General features: G+C 40.8%; 1 protein-coding gene across 1 annotated transcript; it reads right to left on the bottom strand.

Moving 5' to 3' along the window:
- Positions 1 to 609: 609 nt before the first annotated feature.
- Positions 610 to 9,206, bottom strand: LOC135553523 (SKI family transcriptional corepressor 1 homolog-B-like). The gene is given in 11 exon segments (XM_064985600.1): positions 610 to 2,157; positions 2,499 to 2,564; positions 3,245 to 3,319; positions 3,755 to 3,829; positions 4,883 to 4,951; positions 5,156 to 5,254; positions 5,344 to 5,431; positions 6,275 to 6,426; positions 6,429 to 7,070; positions 7,073 to 8,019; positions 9,160 to 9,206. Coding segments are annotated over 10 exon segments (2,301 nt in total). The 5' UTR covers positions 8,010 to 8,019; positions 9,160 to 9,206; the 3' UTR covers positions 610 to 2,059.
- Between the last annotated feature and the right edge of the window lie 11,984 nt (positions 9,207 to 21,190).

Raw genomic sequence — 21,190 nt, 5'->3', positions numbered from 1 at the left:
TCACCAACTTCAAACATCTGCTATCTGAGCAGCTAACCGATCGCTGCAGCTGTACATAGTCTTATTGGTAAATAGCCCACCCAATTATACCTACCTCATCTCCATACTGTTTTTATTTATTTACTTTTCTGCTCTTTTGCACATCAATATCTCTACCTGTACATGACCATCTGATCATTTATCACTCCAGTGTTAATCTGCAAAATTGTAATTATTTGCCTACCTCCTCATGCCTTTTGCACACAATGTATATAAACCCTTTTTTTCTACTGTGTTATTGACTTGTTTATTGTTTACTCCATGTGTAACTCTGTGTTGTCTGTTCACACTGCTATGCTTTATCTTGGCCAGGTCGCAGTTGCAAATGAGAACTTGTTCTCCTCAACTAGCCTACCTGGTTAAATAAAGGTGAAATAAAAAAATAAAAAAATGCTAAATTTATTTTAAATCAGGTTGTCATTCCTTAAAGGTTCCAGCAGGTGTCAGTATCGTTCCTATTAAGAGACATTCGGGAGACAAGGCAAAAACAGGATTCACTTTTTAATCGTATTTTACATTAATTTCTGATATAATACATACATGAGTCTTATTGGCCCTTAATGGGGTCACAACAACACTTTTTAAAGGTCGTATATCGTGGAAAAAATGAACAACTGGCTTGGAATTGATTTAAAAAAAGATTGGTTACAGAAATCAACTGCACAACATGGAATTCAGTCACAAATGGCCGTTTCAAGTCTCTATACGTGGCGTCTTGGTTTCCTTTATTCTCATCCCCACTCATCTCTTGCCATGCACAAAGGATTGACATGAGAAAATAAAGCCTACAAGACATAATTAAATACACAACAAATAGGTTTGGTTTCTGTGCCTGTGGTTTATTTAATGTATGGTAGGGTTCTGACGATGATTCAAACCCTTTATTAAGTACAACAGAAGCTGGGTGTGTCTTGTAACCGAATGCTCAAATCATACGGAAGAAATATACCTTTTATAATGAATATACTGTACATGGTATCTATGTATGATTAAAAACAATCATAGTTGAGACTGAATGAACATTCTATACACTGTAAAAGACTAATATGTTGTGTGACATTTTAGGCAAACGGAACCTTTTTAATTAGTTCAAGGTTGAAAGGTCATTGGTTACTTCGAAATAAGTGCTAGAATAAATGTTGGCGCCATTAGAACAGCGTTTCCCTTTCCGGTTCCGGTGACCCAAAGCGGTGTTTTTGTCCTAACACTCACACACTTGAGTCAACTAATCAACAATTCATCACCAAGCCTTTGATTTGAATCAGGTGTGTTAGGGCTAGGACAAAAACCTAGAAAGGTGCATCATCTTTGGATCCCCCTGGTCCAGCATCTGGGAAACGCTGCATTAGAAGGAAGTGTATTCTATACATTAGATGCCTAACAGAGTTTACTTTATTTCTTAGTACAGTGAGGTCCAGATCAGTAGTAATGTTGACATTTTTTTAAAGTGCTTTACATCAATAATATACATTGTTTAATGTTTCAGATGGACAGAACAGATTAACGACTAAACTTAAACACAAATAAATATATGTAAAAACACATACATAATGTGGTAAAACAACCCAAGAATGCTAGGATTCGTGTTACTTATGAAATATCACATTATACAACTCATTGCACATCTCCACATATATATATATATACATATATATATATATATATGGGATATATGAAGAGCAATGGATTATGATTCAAAGGGACTTGGTGAGTCCATATCAAGAGCTCTTTACAGCTTGATAACTGTCTATAAATACAACACATACAATGGACCAGTCGTTTGGTGTATCTTCAAGAGTTCTTTTCAATGGAAGGTCTTGTTCTCCTGACCTCCATAGCCACTTCTTCTGCGTTAAATAAATAGCGCTGGAGTGTGTACACAAGTTGTGAATCGTTGGATGACTGGTGGGGGAGGGCAAAGGTCATGAAGTTACGGAGAGACTGTGACTACTTGAGGTGGGTGTCTCTCTTTTTGGCTGCAGTGAGCTGTACTGGAGTCAGGGGGGGGTCTTGTGGTCTATTATGGAGGCAGCAGAGGGGGTTTGAAAGTACAGGCTCCAGTACAGTGGCGAGGGGTCAGCATCTTGCAGGAGAAATGGTGCAGGGCGTCATGAGCTTCTAGGGAGAAAGGGGATGTGTCACTTCAAACACTGGGCAGATGAAATGTCTTTGTTATTTTTCTATCCACACTGTGTTCTCTAGGCGTTCTGTCCTCTAAGTTCAGTCTACACGTCACAGTAGTTCTGCTCAATATCAAATGCGCTAGGAATCACAAGGACACACATGCTAGCGAAGAATAAAAAGTAGCACTTGCATAGGTACGGTTGTAATTTGACAATTACTACTAGGCATTATCAAAGTCCATTAGAAGGCCATGCTCTTGCCCAGCTCGCCATTGAATTCATTCACAAATGGACTGAAACAGGATACATGTTCTGTTTTTGGACCATATAAATTACCTTTTAGCTTCTGTTGTATTGCATAACGCGCCTTTCTTTCTTGATCCAACTCGCTGCACAAAGTGTCTAAGCAAACAACACATTAATAACAAGAAAATAAAACGCAATAATTGAGCTACAAAGCGGTGGTTTGTAAACTTTGAAATGGATGACTGTAATTTATGTTGTTCACCCTCGGGTATTTTGAGTGACCTCTTAGTGTAGTTGAAGTGTGTATTTACACTACCGCGTTCCAGTAACTCTAGAACTAGTCTATCCGTGAAAGGGCGGCATCAGCTGTTGTCGTCTACTGTATGTAACTGATACGACGATACGTAATGGTCTGCCTTTTACATTTTCCAGTGCGTGATTTAGGAGAAAATAACATTTACAAATAAAACAGCGAAATCAATCTCTCTATGGTTTGATATTATTGCAGTTCATTCGACAATTTCCAGTCAAATTGCGAATTTTTTTTGACTATTTGACAGGAATGATAAGCTATTATTTGTAGATTGTGGACACGCAGCCTAATTCTATAATGACCGAATTTATGCAAGTGTCACTTTCCCCTCTTCATTCTTGTGTGGTACAAGGAAGCAACAAAGTCAATATGACTGTTCTTGTACATGCACGTTTTCATACTTTAGAACATAAATGCTATAACGATATGGGTCATTTCATTCAATTTAAGTCGGGACATATTATTTCATTTATTAAAACACTGACCATTTAGCATATTCCGATCATTTTTCCTGGAGACTCACCTCGGACAATATGAAGTTGTTGGACCATCTCTTCTCTGTAGGACAGTTCCCTCTTCATTTGGTCCTGAAAATTATCTGCATAGTGAGCAAGCAGACGGCTACTATTAACACAGTGCGCAAGTCCAAATAATAGAATTTAAGCCTAATGGGTTCTCAGCATTATGACATATGACTACATTAAAATAAAGACCTCAATGTGTGGGAAACAGGAGCAGCTCTCGCTTTTGAAGCTCAACAATAATTTACTTCCATTTCAGCACCATGCCGCTGTCCACTAATGTTTGCATCGTTGTAGTCAATGTTCGCTGTATGTCTCTTTATGTTTAAACTCATTCTGAAACAGACCAAGATGGTGGAAACGTGAATGACTTTAACTCTTAAAAAATAAAGTTACATTTTTTTTTTTTTTACTTTAAGAGATCGAGTTGCGCCTGTTTCCCCTCGTGTAAATATTTCAGCTGCACCTCGACTCTGTGTATGTTTAAGCAGTAGGACAATAAAGCGTCCTACCTTTTAAACTTTGAAATTCGCGTTCCAACTTTTTTCTGAGCTCCACTTGTTCGACAAGCTGTTTCTGAAGTTCCTCTGCAAAACGAAGTGGTCATCACCATTATCATAATCGTCGTTGTAAAAAGGCAATAGACAAAGCAGTAAATTCCAAATGTGGCTTTCAACATACTAACCCTATATATTGCAGACCTATCTTAGCCTGTTCAACAATTAAAGCATTTGATTTTGATTACAGGCCTTTATAGGCCTAATACAATACAGGCCTGTGGGTAAAAACAACTACAATGTTTCCCGTGGTTTATTTCCCTATAGTATCGTAATAACTATTATCAGAAGGCCTATGGTTGGAACGCTAACAGTCGTTTAGCCTCACTGTGTCTCCAAGCATGGTATTGCTAAATAATTAGCTCCATCGCCTCGGGGTTAGAGGCTCGAGCGCCGCAGCTTAACGGCTGGGCTCGTTAAAATATTAATAGTGTAAAAACGATTTCGTGTTACAATAAGTAGAACAATTCCGTTTCTCATAATTTAACATTAGAGGAGGTTAACGAATGGAAAACAATTCAAACGTGACCGTGCAAACTTGTGTTAAGCTGTAGGCATAACATTTTTTTATAAAGCGATTTAAAAAAATAAGATTATTAGACAGATCATAATAGGTATTATGTTGTTAGTGCAGGACCTAGATAGGGAAGGGAAAACCTCACCAGTCTAGCATATTAGACTGGTGATTCCACACGTCGTAGCCTACACAAGACCAACATGGAACATGGTTCTCATGGTCCATAAAAAGTCTTATAATTAACAACACGAGGTTTTTTTTCGAATGTTGAAATAGTAGGCTTTGAGGAAGTAGAGATACAAATAGAGCCGCGTTCACACGTGTTCGTTATGTTTAAAAATATAACTCTGTTAATTCAATGCTAAGTATGATTTTTTTTAAAATAATTATTCCCAGAAAAAAATTAGCCTATTATGTTTAGTGATTTCCACCTTGCTTTGTTCAATTTAAGATGAGATCTAATGACTTGAAACGAGGCTAGGCTAGGCCTACTTGTTGGTCATTTTGCACGAGACTAATCAATATAAACAAATGTCAATGATCATTGATAAAAATCAAATGATTACCTTTAGCCATGTTTTCGATATCTTTTTCGTGGACCCTACTGACGTCATGCTGACGTAATGCCCCATCGCCTGCAAAAGATGGCATCAGCTCATTAATTAATCTAATTTACTCAATTTTCTGTTATAAATGATCAAATTTGGAGCAGTAAGAAGTGAGAAACCTTTGGCTAACAATTTCGTTACATAAAATATAATACAATAGGCTATATTACCATGGGAGGACGACTAAACTTTTACACACACACACACACAGAGAGAAAGAGAGAGACTCACATGGTGGGCTTTCCTTTGCTTGGTCCTGATAGGCTCTCTGTGGAACGTCCTCTCTTGTAGGAGAACGTTGTTTATGTGGGTCGGAAACATGGAGTACACCTGATAAAGACAGACAGTAATAAGCGACGTGCCTATTTGCATACAGAAACTATACCATGAATATGTACTATGCAAGATAATAGGCCTACCGTTCGATCGCAATGGGCTGCTATGTTTTGATCCAAACGTAGATGGACCGTTCAGAGGCATGTGTCCATCCTTTTCATGTGTGTACACCTGCAAAATTAACCAAAGCCATTATAGTCCATACAACTGCAATTATCTATAATTCTCTTAATTTCACAAGCAATTCTTTGAACGGATATACCCACGTGACACATCTCCAATTTATAATTATAGGGAAGTAATTAAATTGTTGTCCACCTATCTAAATTGCAGTTTGACTGACATTAGGACGAGGCCGGCGCAGGCCTAACCTTTTCCCAACACACTACAAGGCTCGCAGTAAACACTCCAAACAGAACCACTTCAATTATCTTTAGAACAAAAGACAAGACACAGACCTAGGCTCCCACTCAGCGACCTTATTGAAACAAGCCTACTCCATTCTCAATCTCTTTAATATTGGGACGATGGTCTTTTTTGTAAATGTCATTGCCAAAATGTATTTTAACAAAAGATAATTTCCATATTTGTTCCAACCTGCCAGTGTACGTCTAGGCTCAGCCTTCTGTAATGTCCGGGTTTTCAACAGCACAATAAAACCCCATGCGAGAAGGCCTGGATATAGTTCATATAAGTGGCTTCTTTTTCTTTTCATTTGACCAAAATATGAAAAATCCCTTGCAAAAACATCACATTAGCCTACTGTTTAGGCTTCAAACTGTTAAAAGCTGCCAGCCATATCAACATCCTGTAAGGCATAGGCCTATGGCCATTGGAACATTAAACATAGCATGATGACCATACTTTATGCCCATGCACTTACGAGACCAAACATCACCCATTTTCATATGGGATCCAAATAAGTCTCCGTGGATTGATGCCTAAATTAATTTACAAACATGTGCGTAAATATATTGAACATCAAAGCACTCATATGGACCTTGGCACACTTACTTCGTACACCGGTGTATCATGGCGCTCTGACACCTGTCCACCCTGCCTCTCGTCATCAGAGGACCCGGAGTGGGGATCTTCCGGTTGTGGTTCTGGACTTGTCCCCAGCTCTCGACTATCTTCAGGCCCGGAATGGGCTGAGTTGAGGGGCGGGGACTCTGACGGTCCTCCACTGACAGTTGGACTGACTCTTCATCCTCGTGTGCCCTGTTTGACTCCACGTCAACGTCTGGGTCGTCCACGCTATCCACATCCGGGGACATAGACCTATAGCTAGAACTTTCACTCACGAAATCTGGCGATAGGTAACCAGAGCGCACACCGCTGTACGTGTCCCTGTTGCCGTATAGCTTTGCAATGCTTTCGGCGTCTTTCACTACAGGTCTGAACGCAGAGATGTAATTTATCTTCCGTGGAGTTGTGGGGAGTCCTTCCGTTGACCGGGCCTCATCCCCGGATTTATCCTCGTCGTTCCGGGTGGATTGTGAGCTGGAGCACCGTTCGCTGTCTTGAAAGCTATCCTTAGGTGTGTTTGCGCACCGGTCACTTTGATCCGATAACTCGAGGTCACTCTGTCTGACACTTAAGAGCTCTGTGGGTGGTTTGGGTGGTGACTGTTGATACGGTGGCATCGGCAGGCCACCTGCTGTTGGCCAAAACATCGGGAAAGAGGGATAGATACTGTCCTTTGCTCCTGGCCAAAAGACACCCGACACGTTGGTTTTATTTGTCTCTCCCACTCCGTCGTCCTTCTTTTGACACAGTCCAAACGCAGGGAATCCATACGGGTGGGGAAGAGCGGTGGCTGGATCTTTTGAAGCATCCCAAAGCTCTTACTGGGCACAGGGATAACCGGGTAGTTCCGGACGCCATTTGACAGACTGATGTTAGGCCTACCTCGGTCTTCGTCACAGCGCAACGTTTTATGGGGTACCTCTGGGGAACTTCTTTGGGTTGGGTTACTGGTGGAATGTGACTTCAAAGGAGAGGACATGGATGACCCACTCATAGGTAGCGTCCTCTTACGACTTCCCCCGTTGAACATCGCTTTAACATCCTCCCACGCGTGGGCAACATCATCCGACGAGCTTTTGTCTGTTAGTTTGAGATGGCGCCTCCACGAATTGAAGTTTGCTGCGTCTGGCTGTGTATACTTGGACTCGGGAGTGCGATGGGAGTGGAATATGAATTTATTCGGGGAAAAATACATGTTACAATATGTGCATTTAATGCACTTGGCCCTCGAGCTGTTATACCTGGCAGGTATGAAGCTACCTCTGCTTCCCCACGCGCATTCATGAGAGACATCAAAAGCGAAATTTTCCGGTAGCTTTGGTGGGTTGTGAGCACCGAGGAATGATTTACATAGCCTCTCCGCCTCCCGCTTAGTGATCATACCGCAGCGCCGCGAGGAGATTGGCATGGCGCCAGCGCGCCTCAGTATCTCGAGCTGGACGGGCGTGCACTGGACGCAGGTGATTCCAAGAGCAACGCGTCGGTTATGGATTTCGTTGTAACTGTAGTTCTTTAGCAATGTGTTGGATATCTGCGCCAAGCAAAGTCTTTCCTGGCCATCTATGACCAAAGACACGATGTGCACTCCATACAACGCGGTCTCGCTGACTTGGTTAGGCTTCAGGGAGATGGGGCTGGAGAAGGGCTGAACGTCCTGCTTGGAGCTGGGGGAAGAGCTGGAGTCTCGTCCCGCTGGTTGTTGATTGGGTATCGACTCCATTCCTGGAAGTCTGAAAATAAAATAAAATTTTAGGGTAGCCTATTGCACTACCATATAGGCCTACAGTTGGCATAACGCCTGTCAAAAAAATGCACTAGCCCTAAATTGTTTGCAATTCATTCCAAATCAACAAATAAATAAATAAAGTCCATGAAATAGCTTTGTAATTAATCTTACCAATAGGCCTACGCACGCACATTTCGTGCAATATTAACAATAACATGGTCAAGGTCTTAAAAGTAACGCAGAATATCAGTGTTATTATATACTAATAACTATGCATTATTATTATTATTATTATTATTACATACTTAGTGTTATTATAGAACAATCAAAAACATTTTCAACCCAGCATTTTCACAAAAGTCAAGGATTAGTTAGTTATTCGTTTTTGGTGACCCAGTTCTAAATAAATACATAAATAATAGCCTAATAAATAATTTAATATAAACGTTCAATTTTATACGAGCACGTTTAGTATAGGTATATTAATATTAAGTGTCTAAACCATCCGAAAGCATTTTTTTTAACATGACCTATTGGATTGGATTTTTTGTAGGACTATGCCAACTAAGGCTATCCATGATCAGTTAGTTGTTTATTGACGGGACCTTTTCCTGTCGTCTTTAAATCGGCTCAGAGGCGAGGGTGATTACTTAAGAACTACATAAGATCCTTACACGCAAAAGAGCAGAAGGAAAATACACTCTGAGCTGCGCCAATGCGCTTACCAGAGAGGAAAAGAACAGCTAAGCTGCTTTCTTGGTAATTACACGGGTTAAATTGTACGTATTTGATCTGTTAATAAAAGACTAGACATATATATAATTAAAACATCGCATGCTTGTCTCTCTAGATTAACGTTAGTACAACGGCTTATAGACCTACAATAAAATCTTAAAATAGACTTTTACAAATGGCAAATATTTCCCTCACATCTTACATCCGTCCCATTTTTTTTTGTTTTGCGCAACGGTTGTAAATATATATTCTATAAGTCTTCCGAAAATAATATATTAATTGGAATATAAATTAAAGGTAACACTTACGAAAAACATGTAAAATATGAAGCTGTGGTGACTGGTGATGAGACATTACATTTCAATAGAAAATACACAAGACAACGAATTGAAAATAGTAAGATCCTTACCTTTCTTTCTGGAAAAGAGCACAGTACTCCTAGGCTTAGGAAACAACTTTTCATCAAAAGTTTAACAAAAATCACCGACACAAGCAGAGGTCTAGTCCGAGATTAAATATACTGTTGCTGGACCAAGCGTTCAGACAAGTCAAATATCTATCTCTCTCTCTGTAGTGTTTCTGTCTCTGTCTCAGTACAGTGAACGGACTTCCATCCTCTTCGACTCTCACCGGCTGAGTGGCGCACGAGAGAGTGACCGCATGGCAGTCCTCGAGCCTTCGCCACTCCTCAAGACAGCAGTCGACGCTCCTCACTGAAGAAGTGACCGCTAAACTAATGGATGGCAAGGCACACCCACTTAGCGTTCCTTCTCTTTAACTATATTATCTCCTGGACAATGAAGGAACAACAGCCACTAGGCTGTTACTTGATCCATTTAAACTTTACTCAGTGGATCTTTCATAGAAGTGGGGAAAAAAATAATTAAGAGAAAGATAGATGGATATATATTGCATTAACATGGTGTGCTTTTTTGACACAATTAATGACCAACGATATTTTAATAATAGACAAATAATTATAATTTGATGGGTGCATTTATTTGTCGTATTTCACACATGTAGGTACAAGTGTGTATTATACCCATATGCTAATTGGAAATGTTTTTATGATTTTTTTGTTTTGCGTATCACAACTCTTCATCGGAGAGTAACTGCCCCTACCAAATGCCAATGAAGGCCTATAGACTATTTCCGGTATTAACAAACAAGCACATTTCGGACAAAACTGAATATGAAATCGAAGGCAACAAAATGGCTGAATGTATCATTTATCAAGTTACACGACCATCTGTTTTGCTTCTCGTGGACACGCAAATCAATTCCAGCCCTTCTGGTAAAGACGCCATGAATTTTAAGGCTCGTGTGCTTTTGTTCGAATGTCAAACAATTGGACACGTTTTAAATCACATACTGTGCATTTTTAGATTCTGCATTGAAAATGGACCGAATCCTAGATGAGCGGATAACTTGCCTCGGGCGGGACTGTCATATGCTGCTGCACACCCTCCCCCTCTCTCAATACCCACCACCCACGAACCAAACTGTCAGTAAATGAAGGAAATTTGTTGAGCACACAGGACACGGTGCGAGCAGATTGCGTCTACAAACAGAGTGATATATTAGAGCAATAGGCTGAGGTTAGTGTTGAAACCCAATACTGTAAAACCATATTAACTATTCATAACCTGATCAATGCCCCTCAGTTAACCCCAGTAAGCCTTGTGCTGAGGTATCAATAGCTTGCCGGGGCAAGTTCAAGGAACGGCATGCAAACTTTTCTTTTTAGTTTAAAACAACATTTAAACTATTTGCACACGTAGGCCTAAATACACGGGTTGAACAACATTTGGGTCAGTCTGAATGACAGAGGTTTACGTTTTGTTTGAATTGTTGTATTTTAAAATACGTTTTTCCAATTGGATTTTTATTGTAATAAGGACTTACTAAAATTACCATTTGTTTGTTATTTTAAAATGCACATGTAGCCTGAATGCCTATAGCCTATATTCCTAACACTGTCTGTCCTAAATGGACACTGATTAAAATGTAATTAATCAAACTGTCCGGGCCAAAATGTGAACAATTACCACAATCAAATAGGAGTTAATATCGTCCACAAACGCCCTCCAGCCAACTATTGCTAAGCAGACACCATTAAAGTAGAACATCTATGCCCTTTAAACCTAGCATAAATTAGCCTATACAAAATGTTTCCATTGACACCTAGAATTTACATTATGGATAAGCTAGCTGCATATATAGTTTACCTAGGTCTAGATGAACTGACAAAACAGTTATGCACCAGATGTTTTGGGATTGACATTCTGTCTCGTAAAATAGATATCACAACCTTAAACATCCATGGTTTCTTTATTAAAAAACAATGTCAAAAGAAACTATATCTATGTAGGCCTATTAAATAGCCATGCAAAACATTATACTGAGCATATGGGCAATAATTCGTCTCTTCATAAATTTGGCTTATTCAAATGTTATCAATCATTATTATGCTGATGAATATGAAAATGATCACGAATGTTGGACTTCGTTTTCCCTGCAATGCACACGCACCATAGTCCGACTGCGAGAAAGACCGTCAGTTTGGCTCTCTGCAATATTGATAGAAAAGGAAACCTAAACCCGATCCGGTCCCGTCGTGTCGTCTTTCACAATCAAAAGGTTTTCCTGCAGCCCAACAATAATTACAATTTTATACTGTAATTATTCCTATGTTTTTAATTATTTAGTCCACCGACTGAATACGCCATTGTCACGGCTTATTCCGGAGAAACGTGAGCTCACGTGGCTCACAACGCTCATTAAAGGCGGGAGTTCAGCGCCGGGATACAGCACGAGAGCAGCGCTTTTAATTAGCGGATTCAGCGGTCATTTTAGGCGAGCCCTTTATTACTGTTGGATACACATCAATGAGATCTTTTTTCGAAGAGTAAATTACCTTGAGACTCATTTATATGCATTCAATTGTTTAAACAAACCTGCGCTACAATATTAATGCGTTCCGTGTTTAAGTCAGTAGAATTCCCATCTCTGTAGAGGTGAACGTAATGTAATATTTAATACATGGTTAGATTGGATATTGACAGGTGACATTCTGTATTCTATCACTTCAATAACATGAACTTTGGTTACACCATAAGAGTAGGCTACACCAAGTAGCCTGTATTCCAGTTTAGTTTTTTCTTCATAAACCAATGTGACCAAAATAAACTTAAATCCCAAATTTTGTCACAGCAAATGGCAGACATGGTAACAACCTACACTAAAATTATAGTAAATAATGAATTAGGATGTGAGTGACATGCATATATAGACCAGAGTAGGCTACTATTTGGCTACTATTAGACCAGAGCTAGGCTACTATTTGCACTCTATCCTATATTGAAGTAGCAAACAACAGATAATACACAGAGGAGTAGGGTAAAGGAGGCTTCGCCTATACCGGTATATGAATGAAGGCATTATTAACAAGTATCATCTCTCCTCGCGCTCTACGGCGGTTCAGAGAGTGCCGATAGTCAAATTGGAGGTGAGATATCTTCCGAGTGGTGCTACTCCATTTATGTTTTTGGTGCTAACCCGAAAAGGGACCACACACACGTATATTTAACAACTTGGTGAAATGTAACATGAATTAATCCGAATAAACTATAATTCCCTTAAAGTGATCAATATATATACATGCCGATGAATTAGAGGTCGCTGCAAAACCATGATCACAATGTAGCCTACGAAATAGGTATAGGCCTACACTTCGTAAAATTGAGAAATTACGCTAGGCAACATATGGCAATCTAAGCGTTGATCAATGTTATATTTTGACAAACATATGCTGGTGTCCAATTTACACTCTGCTAAGCTTGGAGTGAATCAGAATAAAAACACACGTAGGCTCATAGTCTATTACATAGGTTCCAGTTTACTTACTGATACTACAGTTCTTACTGACACTAGTTAAATGTTTTCTGATTGCCTATGAACATACACTGAACGAACTCTTATTTCAATCAAATCTACTTCTAGAGGCATTTAAAATAATAATAAATAAAAGTAGGCTATATTAAACATTTCATTCAAGGTAAATCCGTCCTTTAGGTAAAAAGCCTTCATGGCCTTAAAGCAAGTTCCAAGTGGAAAAGATTGTCACATAAATCAAATGTGCCTAATTCAGGAGAAGTTTAATAACAGAACCGATCGAGAGCGAATGTTCTATAATTAACAGTTGTATCAGCACCCTATAAAACCGTGACCCCTATACATTCCATTTTAGAAGCCAATCAATCCGCTTCTTACATATTGATCTCCTTGTGCTGGCTACACTTATAGGCTACACTTAAATGGGCTCCCCGAGTCCTTTTGGTTTCAAGTGAAAAGAGCATTTCGATTACACTTTTTATTGGGAAAAGATTGCTCCAAGAGGAACGCGTTGACTCGAAAATTAAACGGTGACATTTTAATTACTGGACATTGATAAAGGGTTCTGGGTAATGGCGGAGCACAGCGCCGACGCCTATTGTCTGACCTGATGTGCTAATCAACTTGGACTGCTCTGTAAAAAGGTCACCAGGCGATACAATAAGGGCGCGTGCCTCGGTGGCAAATGGGAATATTAAGGCCCGGAATTGAGTAAAATGGAGACGCATCTCCAAACAAAACCCGGTCAATATCCCAACGGGGATGTTGATGGTAAAACGAGATTGAGCATCCACGTTTTCATCAGACAATAGGTCACATTTAACATCGCTATACATCATGTTTTACTCTTTCTATTTAGTACATAATTTGCATGGTATCAAATGTTCATTTCGAAGACTTTGTATCAATTTCCAAACAAGCCTTAAAAAAAAGGTAGGCTGTTTATCAAATTGATTATCTGCATGGGTGCATTTGAATCCACACAAAATGGATAATCATTAGAGCAGAGAGAGGGAGTGGATAGAGTCACTTGAGACCTCATCAGTTGTGACCAACTCTACTAACAATCTATTACTGCACCGACATCCCACTTTTATGCTGCGAAAAAAAAAAACATGATTGGGTTGGATACTTACAGTACATCGTCTACTTACTTACTTGCGCCTTTGTGGTGGAGGGGCTTGAGTTCCCTAAAGACCCTGAGAGCTATCCTGGGGGGTGAGGAGGGGGCCCTGGTAACAAGATGGTTGGTTGGATGTGGTTCTTTCTAATGATCCCACCATTGTACTAACTAGACCATGGGTTCTCAAACTTTTTTTGGCTTCTTGACCCACCAATGACATTGTCTTTTGTGACCCAGGCGAAAAAATATACAGCCTAAAAAATATAATTTTGGCAGTAAAGAGAATTGCACATTTCCTGCAATTCTACCCATTTAGTCATGGAGCTGAAATAAAATGTTGCAGTTTTAAAGCCACATTTTTTTTGCAATTCTATACATTTTGCCATGGAGCTGAGAGAACATTTAGCAGTTACACTAATATCCTGCAATTCTATACATTTTGACATGGCTAATGCTGTGTTCTTATGCTCAAACATAACAAAATCAATGGCGATTGTCTAGCTTTTATTTTGTTGATTGTAAAGTTCTCAAAGGCTATAGGCTATAATTTAAAATAAATAGTCCATGACCTTTTCTGCATACCTTCTAGTTGGTTTTAGTGGTTTAAATGTATACTTAGAAGAATGTTTTATCACAAAAATGTATTTGTGGAATGCACAAAAAAATGTTATTTCGCAACCCACCTGGACCCCTGCCTCGACCCAAAGTGGGTCCTGACCCACAGTTTGGGAACCACTGAGCTAGATTGTAATTATTGACAATATGCGAACACTTTCTTGTGGACTTATGTTGTAATGGGCATGAAGATGATGTTTATAAGTGGCTAGCTAACAGCTAGCTTGAGTCTCCACACACCTGGTTTCCCTGGTCGAACGTGGTTTAACGTCTCAAGAACAATACCCCTTTGCAGGGCAGTGCTACTAATATTCTTGGTACAACAGGTACAGCCCAAAACCAGCAGAGGGATGGCAAAACTACTCTGCCAACGTTCTGTCTTTGCAGGCAAAGACACCCTCACTTCAGGTTGTGCTCAACCGTTTTACATTTTTTTTATTGGCATTTTCACCCAAGGGCATCTGTCTCAACCTGGTGCAACAACAAACAACTGGCCCTTAGTAGTCTTGAAATGCCCAGGGTTAAAAATCTGACTTGGAGGGGAAAATACATCAACTTTTGTTTTATCCCGGAGTCACCCTGAGATGTGAACTCCTTCTGTGGTTTAGATTTACAGAAAAAGAACAAAAAAAAAAAATCAAGCATTTCTAAATAAAAACCCAAACTGAAATACAGACTGAACATTTAAAGGACTATAATAAGGTCATCTTACAAAGAAAACACAACTAAATTGTTATTATCAAAATTGAACCACTTTAATCCATGTCTCATTCATCAATTAATCCAGTTCACAAACCAATTCCAACTCAAAAGGCATCCAATTTGCTACAGCTAGTTTTGACACAGAATACTGTTCATGGTCATGGGTGACTGGGTACAGGTTATATTTTAAAACGCTCATGGTTATTGCAACAACACTGGGCAACCTTTCAGTGAAGAGAGAATACATTATTGGTCATAGAAATACAAGGACATTAAGATTTTTGTTATTGTTGATGCGGTTATAATATTGCACTTTTTTTCCCCTGATCAAATGAATGAATGGTGATTTACATATCACATTGCACAACAACACATTAAACCATTTCAACTGGCATAACTCAGACTGTGTGTTCTCAGAAGGCCACTTAAATCACATTACGGCAAAGTCTGAGACAACTGTCTGAAAGGTTGTCTCTACAGTGTCGAACAGAGTCTCTGCATACCAGATAGCTTTAAAAACAATCTGGGTCCGTATGTGTCAAGCGTCTCAGAGTAGGAGTGCTGATCTGGGATCAGGCCCCCCCCCCCCAGTCCATGTAATCTTACCGTTGGGATCTTAAAAGGCAAAACGGGTTCTAAAACAGCACTCCTTTTCTGAGACGCTTAGTACAGAACCATCCATTAAAGCACTGGGGAGTGCTGCCAAACCTCTCATTGATGGGAATCATCTGGAGAACAAAGTGAAGGAAATGTTTCCAGTGCACCATGTAAAATAAAACAGAAGTAAAAGCTGATTGTGCTGAACTGTGAATGACTCCTTTAACTGATTTCTCTTTAAATATAACCCCCCCCCCCCCCCCACACACACACACACAACTGGTCCAGGTTTCTCTATTGAAATATTCAATAAGAGAATGCAATACCGTCTGCACCAAGCAACCTAGGCATTAAAGTGGAACTGACAGCATTTTAGCAACATGAAATCTTAAAGTCCTGTTTATATACACCCCCAGGAACAATTACACATTTTTTATATATATTTTTTACATTTTCTGACAAGCCAGCACTTAGATATGGTCCTTTTCACATTTGTATAGAATGTTTGGGAATGACGTAGAGTAAGGCATTTGTGAAAATTCTATAGCAATATAGAGTGGGAAAGGGTCTGTGTGTTTGGACAATGAGTAGACACTGCAATAAATAAAACCTATTAAAAACATCTGTCTTGTCCAGGACCGGAGTCCGTGCGCCAATCAGACTGGGTGCGCCAATCAGAGCTACAGTAGGACTTTATGCAAATAAGGAATTTGTCACAGGGCCCTGCCATCATTTACTTTGAACTGGACTGTGTGTTTACAGGCATTAGCAACAGCGCGACTTTAGCTCATTAGAACGCATTCGCCAAAAGCCACAAAATACACCTGAACTTATTTCTGCAAATAAATGTGTGTGAATACCACAGTAGTGTTCTTACATTTGGGAACTTTACAGTCATTGATCAAACAACCATGAAAAGGTGCTCTCTCTACCTTAGTTATGCACAACAAGATCAACAACCAATGCTAGCCAGAGCGAGATGAGCTAAAATCTAATGAGAGAACATTAGATAAACTCTCTCAAATTATTTCAGCTAGTTGGCAGTCATAATTGCACTGATAAACAAAAGGGAATAGTAGCCTGCTCACTGTTCTGCAGCCTGTCTGCCAATGCATGCTTGTCCCAACCCAGCTTTTGACAACTGAATGGGAATTTGCCTGCCTGTCCATTTGATTGATGCCAAATACTTTTGATTGACAACTAAGGGTGCGTTTGTAAATTGCTTCCCGTGTGTTAGTGCACTCTGTATTCATACATTTGGAGCGTTGTCGGATTGTCTGTAAATTCCGCGCGTTTCGCTCTCCGAGCGTTAAGTGCAGTGTGCGCTCTGTCCGAGGAGGAGCGTTGATCTCAGCGTCCCTCAACAGCAGTCAAGCACTCAAGCCATCTCTGCCTAAAGTTGGCTAGCTACTTCGACACAAATGAGAGAACATCTCACTCTGACCATTTTACGCACCCTAGCAAAGCTGGTTAGGCTGTTTTCATTTTATCTAGAGAGTAAGTGACTAACTGTGCTGCTGGCAACAATTGAATTACGTTTTTTTCTTATTTTTTTACTGACACGGTCATATTCAGCGGGTGTTGCGCGTCGTAAATTCATCAGTGGTTCTGCGCCCTGGCGCTCAGATGAGAGTGCTCTGAAATCGGAGTGGATAGCCAGAATGAATTTACGAATGCAAGATATATGCTAACTGAATAACAGTCAGCATAGCTAGCTAGCAAAGCGATTCACATGTCTTGCTTGCTAACCAAACGATCTCTTAGCTGTAGCCACCAAAAAACTGAGGCGAAAACGTCGGTCACTCACCCAATGACTCGACGTCCTCCCTATACTTCCCAGGAGCTAGCTAACGTTTAGCTCAGTGTTTTACCTTGCTAAATAGATACGCTCGCCTATTAGCCACATTATGACTGACTTGTGATCACTGCACTTGCTAGTTTGAATATATTGACATTCCCAGCTGTTTTTGTCCAAAATACTGAGTCATTGAAACAAACCAAGCATCCCGAATTGGATGGAGGCAGCCGTGTACCAGGCCAGCTGCGATTTACAACCTGATAGCAATTTTTGGGACTATATTAATTATCAATTTATTCTGACAACAATGCCTTACTGTACGTCATGGATGTTCTTGTCAAACATAACCTATTTTTTAAAACCTCTGACAAGTTGGTTTTGTAGCATAAACTGGGAATTGTATATTTTTTACTGATATGATTGTTTCATATATGCAAAGTAGTTAAAATGCTGTCAGTTCCACGTCAAGTACAATCAAATGAAGTCAACGTGAAGGAGTATATTTGAATAATAATATAAATATGGTTATACAGGTGGTGAGTTAATGGAATCATCAACCATAAATCTGGTGCTCGTCTCCAAATTAACATAAATAACAAATGGAAAGTACATTATAAGACTTTTCTCAAAGTTGTTGGTTGTTGTGAAGTTTGTTTGTGTTGCATCATTAACAGGTTTGGAAGAATAGAAGAGTAGAACTCCATGGCACTGAGTGGTTGAAGAGTCCCCACAATGTGGCCCGGTATAGGTTAGGATCCCCAAGCAATGCTTCTACTACCACTACTACAGGGCTCTTCGCTGACCTTTTTCTTTTACAAGGAGCACGTGTGCATCTAAATTGAAAAATGTAGCAGCACACAAAGAAATTTAAGAGCACAATAAAAAATATTTGATGTAACGGTGCAAGCATGACTGTCATGAATCTGCGCTCAGTGTATTCTCCACGGCACTTAGGGGCTGCGGTACAGTGAAGCAATCATTGCAACAATTATCTAGATGATTTTCACACAGCAAAATATTTAGACGCATATGTGAGCAAAATGGTCGCCCTGTATCACTACTACTACTACTGAGGCCATTATACACGACACGACCAAAAGGATGTGGACACCTGCTTGTCGAACATCTCATTCCAAAAGCAAGGCCATTAATATGGAGTTTGTCCCCCTTTTGCTGCTATAACAGCCTACACTCTTCTGGGAAGGCTTTCCACTCGATGTTGGAACATTGCTGTGGGGACTTACTTCCATTCAGCCACAAGAGCATTAGTGAGGTCAGGCAATGACATTGGGCGATTTAGACCTGGCTCGCAGTCGGTGTTCCAAATTATCCCAAAGGTGTTCGATGAGGTTGAGGTCAGGGCTTTGTGCAGGCCAGTCAAGTTCTTCCACACCGATCTCAATTAACCATTTCTGTATGGACCTCGTTTTGTGCACAGGACATTGTCATGTTGAAACAGGAAAGGGCCTTCCCCAAACTGTTGCCACAAAGTTGGAAGTACAGAATCGTCTAGAATGTCATTGCATTCTGTAGCGTTAAGATTTCCCTTCACTGGAACTAAGGGGCATAGCCTGAACCATGAAAAACAGCCCCATACCATTAACCATCCAGCAAACTTTACAGTTGACACTATGCATTGGGGCAGGTAGCGTTCTCCTGGCATCCGCCAAACCCAGATTTGTCTGTCGGACTGCCAGATGGTGAAGTGTGATTCATCACTCCAGAGAACGCATTTCCACTGCTCCAGAGTCCAATGGTGGCAAGCTTTACACTACACCAGCCAATGCTTGTGTATGGCTGCTTGGCCATGGAAACCCATTTCATGAAGCTCACGGCAAACAGTTATTGTGCTGACGTTGCTTCCACAGGCAGTTTGGAACTCGGTAGGAGTGTTGCAACTGAGAACAGACGATCTTTACACTACGCGGTTTAGAACTTTCCGGTCCCATTTTGTGAACTTGTGTTGCCTACCACTTTGCTGCTGAGCCGTTGTTGCTCCTCCTCCTTTCCACTCCACAATAACAGCACTTACAGTTGACCAGGGCAGCTCTAGCAGGGCAGAAAGTTTACGAACTGACTTGTTGAAAAGGTGGCACGTTGAAATTCACTGAGCTCTTCTGTAAGGCCATTCTATTGCAAAATGTTTGTCTATGGAGATTGCACGGCTGTGTGCTCGACTTTCTACACCCGTCTGCAACGAGTGTGGCTGAAATAGCCAATTCCACTCATTTGAAGTGGTGTCCACACACTTTCGTATATATATATATATATATAGTGAATCTCGATGAGGTAAAGTAATGTCACAGAAACGTCATTGTAAAAACATTAGGCACACACATGGGTTACTGCCGTACACACACATGGGTTACTGCCGTACACACACATGGGTTACTGCCGTACACACACATGGGTTACTGCCGTACACACACATGGGTTACTGCCGTACACACACATGGGTTACTGCCGTACACACACATGGGTTACTGCCGTACACACACATGGGTTACTGCCGTACACACACATGGGTTACTGCCGTACACACACATGGGTTACTGCCGTACACACACGGGTTACTGCCGTACACACACATGGGTTACTGCCGTACACACACATGGGTTACTGCAGTACACACACATGGGTTACTGCCGTACACACACATGGGTTACTGCCGTACACACACATGGGTTACTGCCGTACACACACATGGGTTACTGCAGTACACACACATGGGTTACTGCTGCACACACATGGGTTACTGCCGTACACACACATGGGTTACTGCTGTACACACACATGGGTTACTGCTGTACACACACATGTGTTACTGCTGTACACACACATGGGTTACTGCTGTACACACACATGGGTTACTGCTGTAAACACACATGGGTTACTGCTGTACACACACATGGGTTACTGCCGTACACACACATGGGTTACTGCCGTACACACACATGGGTTACTGCCGTACACACACATGGGTTACTGCCGTACACACCGGCACACACATGGGTTACTGCTGTACACACACATGGGTTACTGCTGTACACACACATGGGTTACTGCTGTACACACACATGGGTTACTGCTGTACACACACATGGGTTACTGCCGTACACACATGGGTTACTGCTGTACACACACATGGGTTACTGCTGTACACACACATGGGTTACTGCCGTACACACACATGGGTTACTGCCGTACACACACATGGGTTACTGCTGTACACACACATGGGTTACTGCCGTACACACCGGCACACACATGGGTTACTGCTGTACACACACATGGGTTACTGCCGTACACACACATGGGTTACTGCCGTACACACACATGGGTTACTGCTGTACACACACATGGGTTACTGCCGTACACACACATGGGTTACTGCCGTACACACACATGGGTTACTGCCGTACACACACATGGGTTACTGCCGTACACACCGGCACACCTCCACATTCACTAGAAAGCTGCCAACAATAAAGCGTAACAGGTTATCCGAGCGTCATCCTGAAAATAGCACTTTTTGTTATTGTAAAGCCATTTGGGTTTTCACGCCCATCTCATCGTTGATCACTTACTCTGACATTCTGTCTAAAGTCTCTCTGAGTTAGAAATAACTATGTAGGCAAACAGTCACGGAATAAGCCCCAGTCACTTGTAAATTCATTGATAAAGCAGCGTCAACACACAGCCAGGTTTGGA

Source organism: Oncorhynchus masou, chromosome 2 (genome assembly GCF_036934945.1).
Source record: "Oncorhynchus masou masou isolate Uvic2021 chromosome 2, UVic_Omas_1.1, whole genome shotgun sequence".
In the NCBI taxonomy this organism is placed as follows: Eukaryota; Metazoa; Chordata; class Actinopteri; order Salmoniformes; family Salmonidae; genus Oncorhynchus; species Oncorhynchus masou.
The sequence above is the reverse complement of the archived record's forward strand: the minus strand, read 5'-3'. Positions and strand labels throughout refer to the sequence as shown.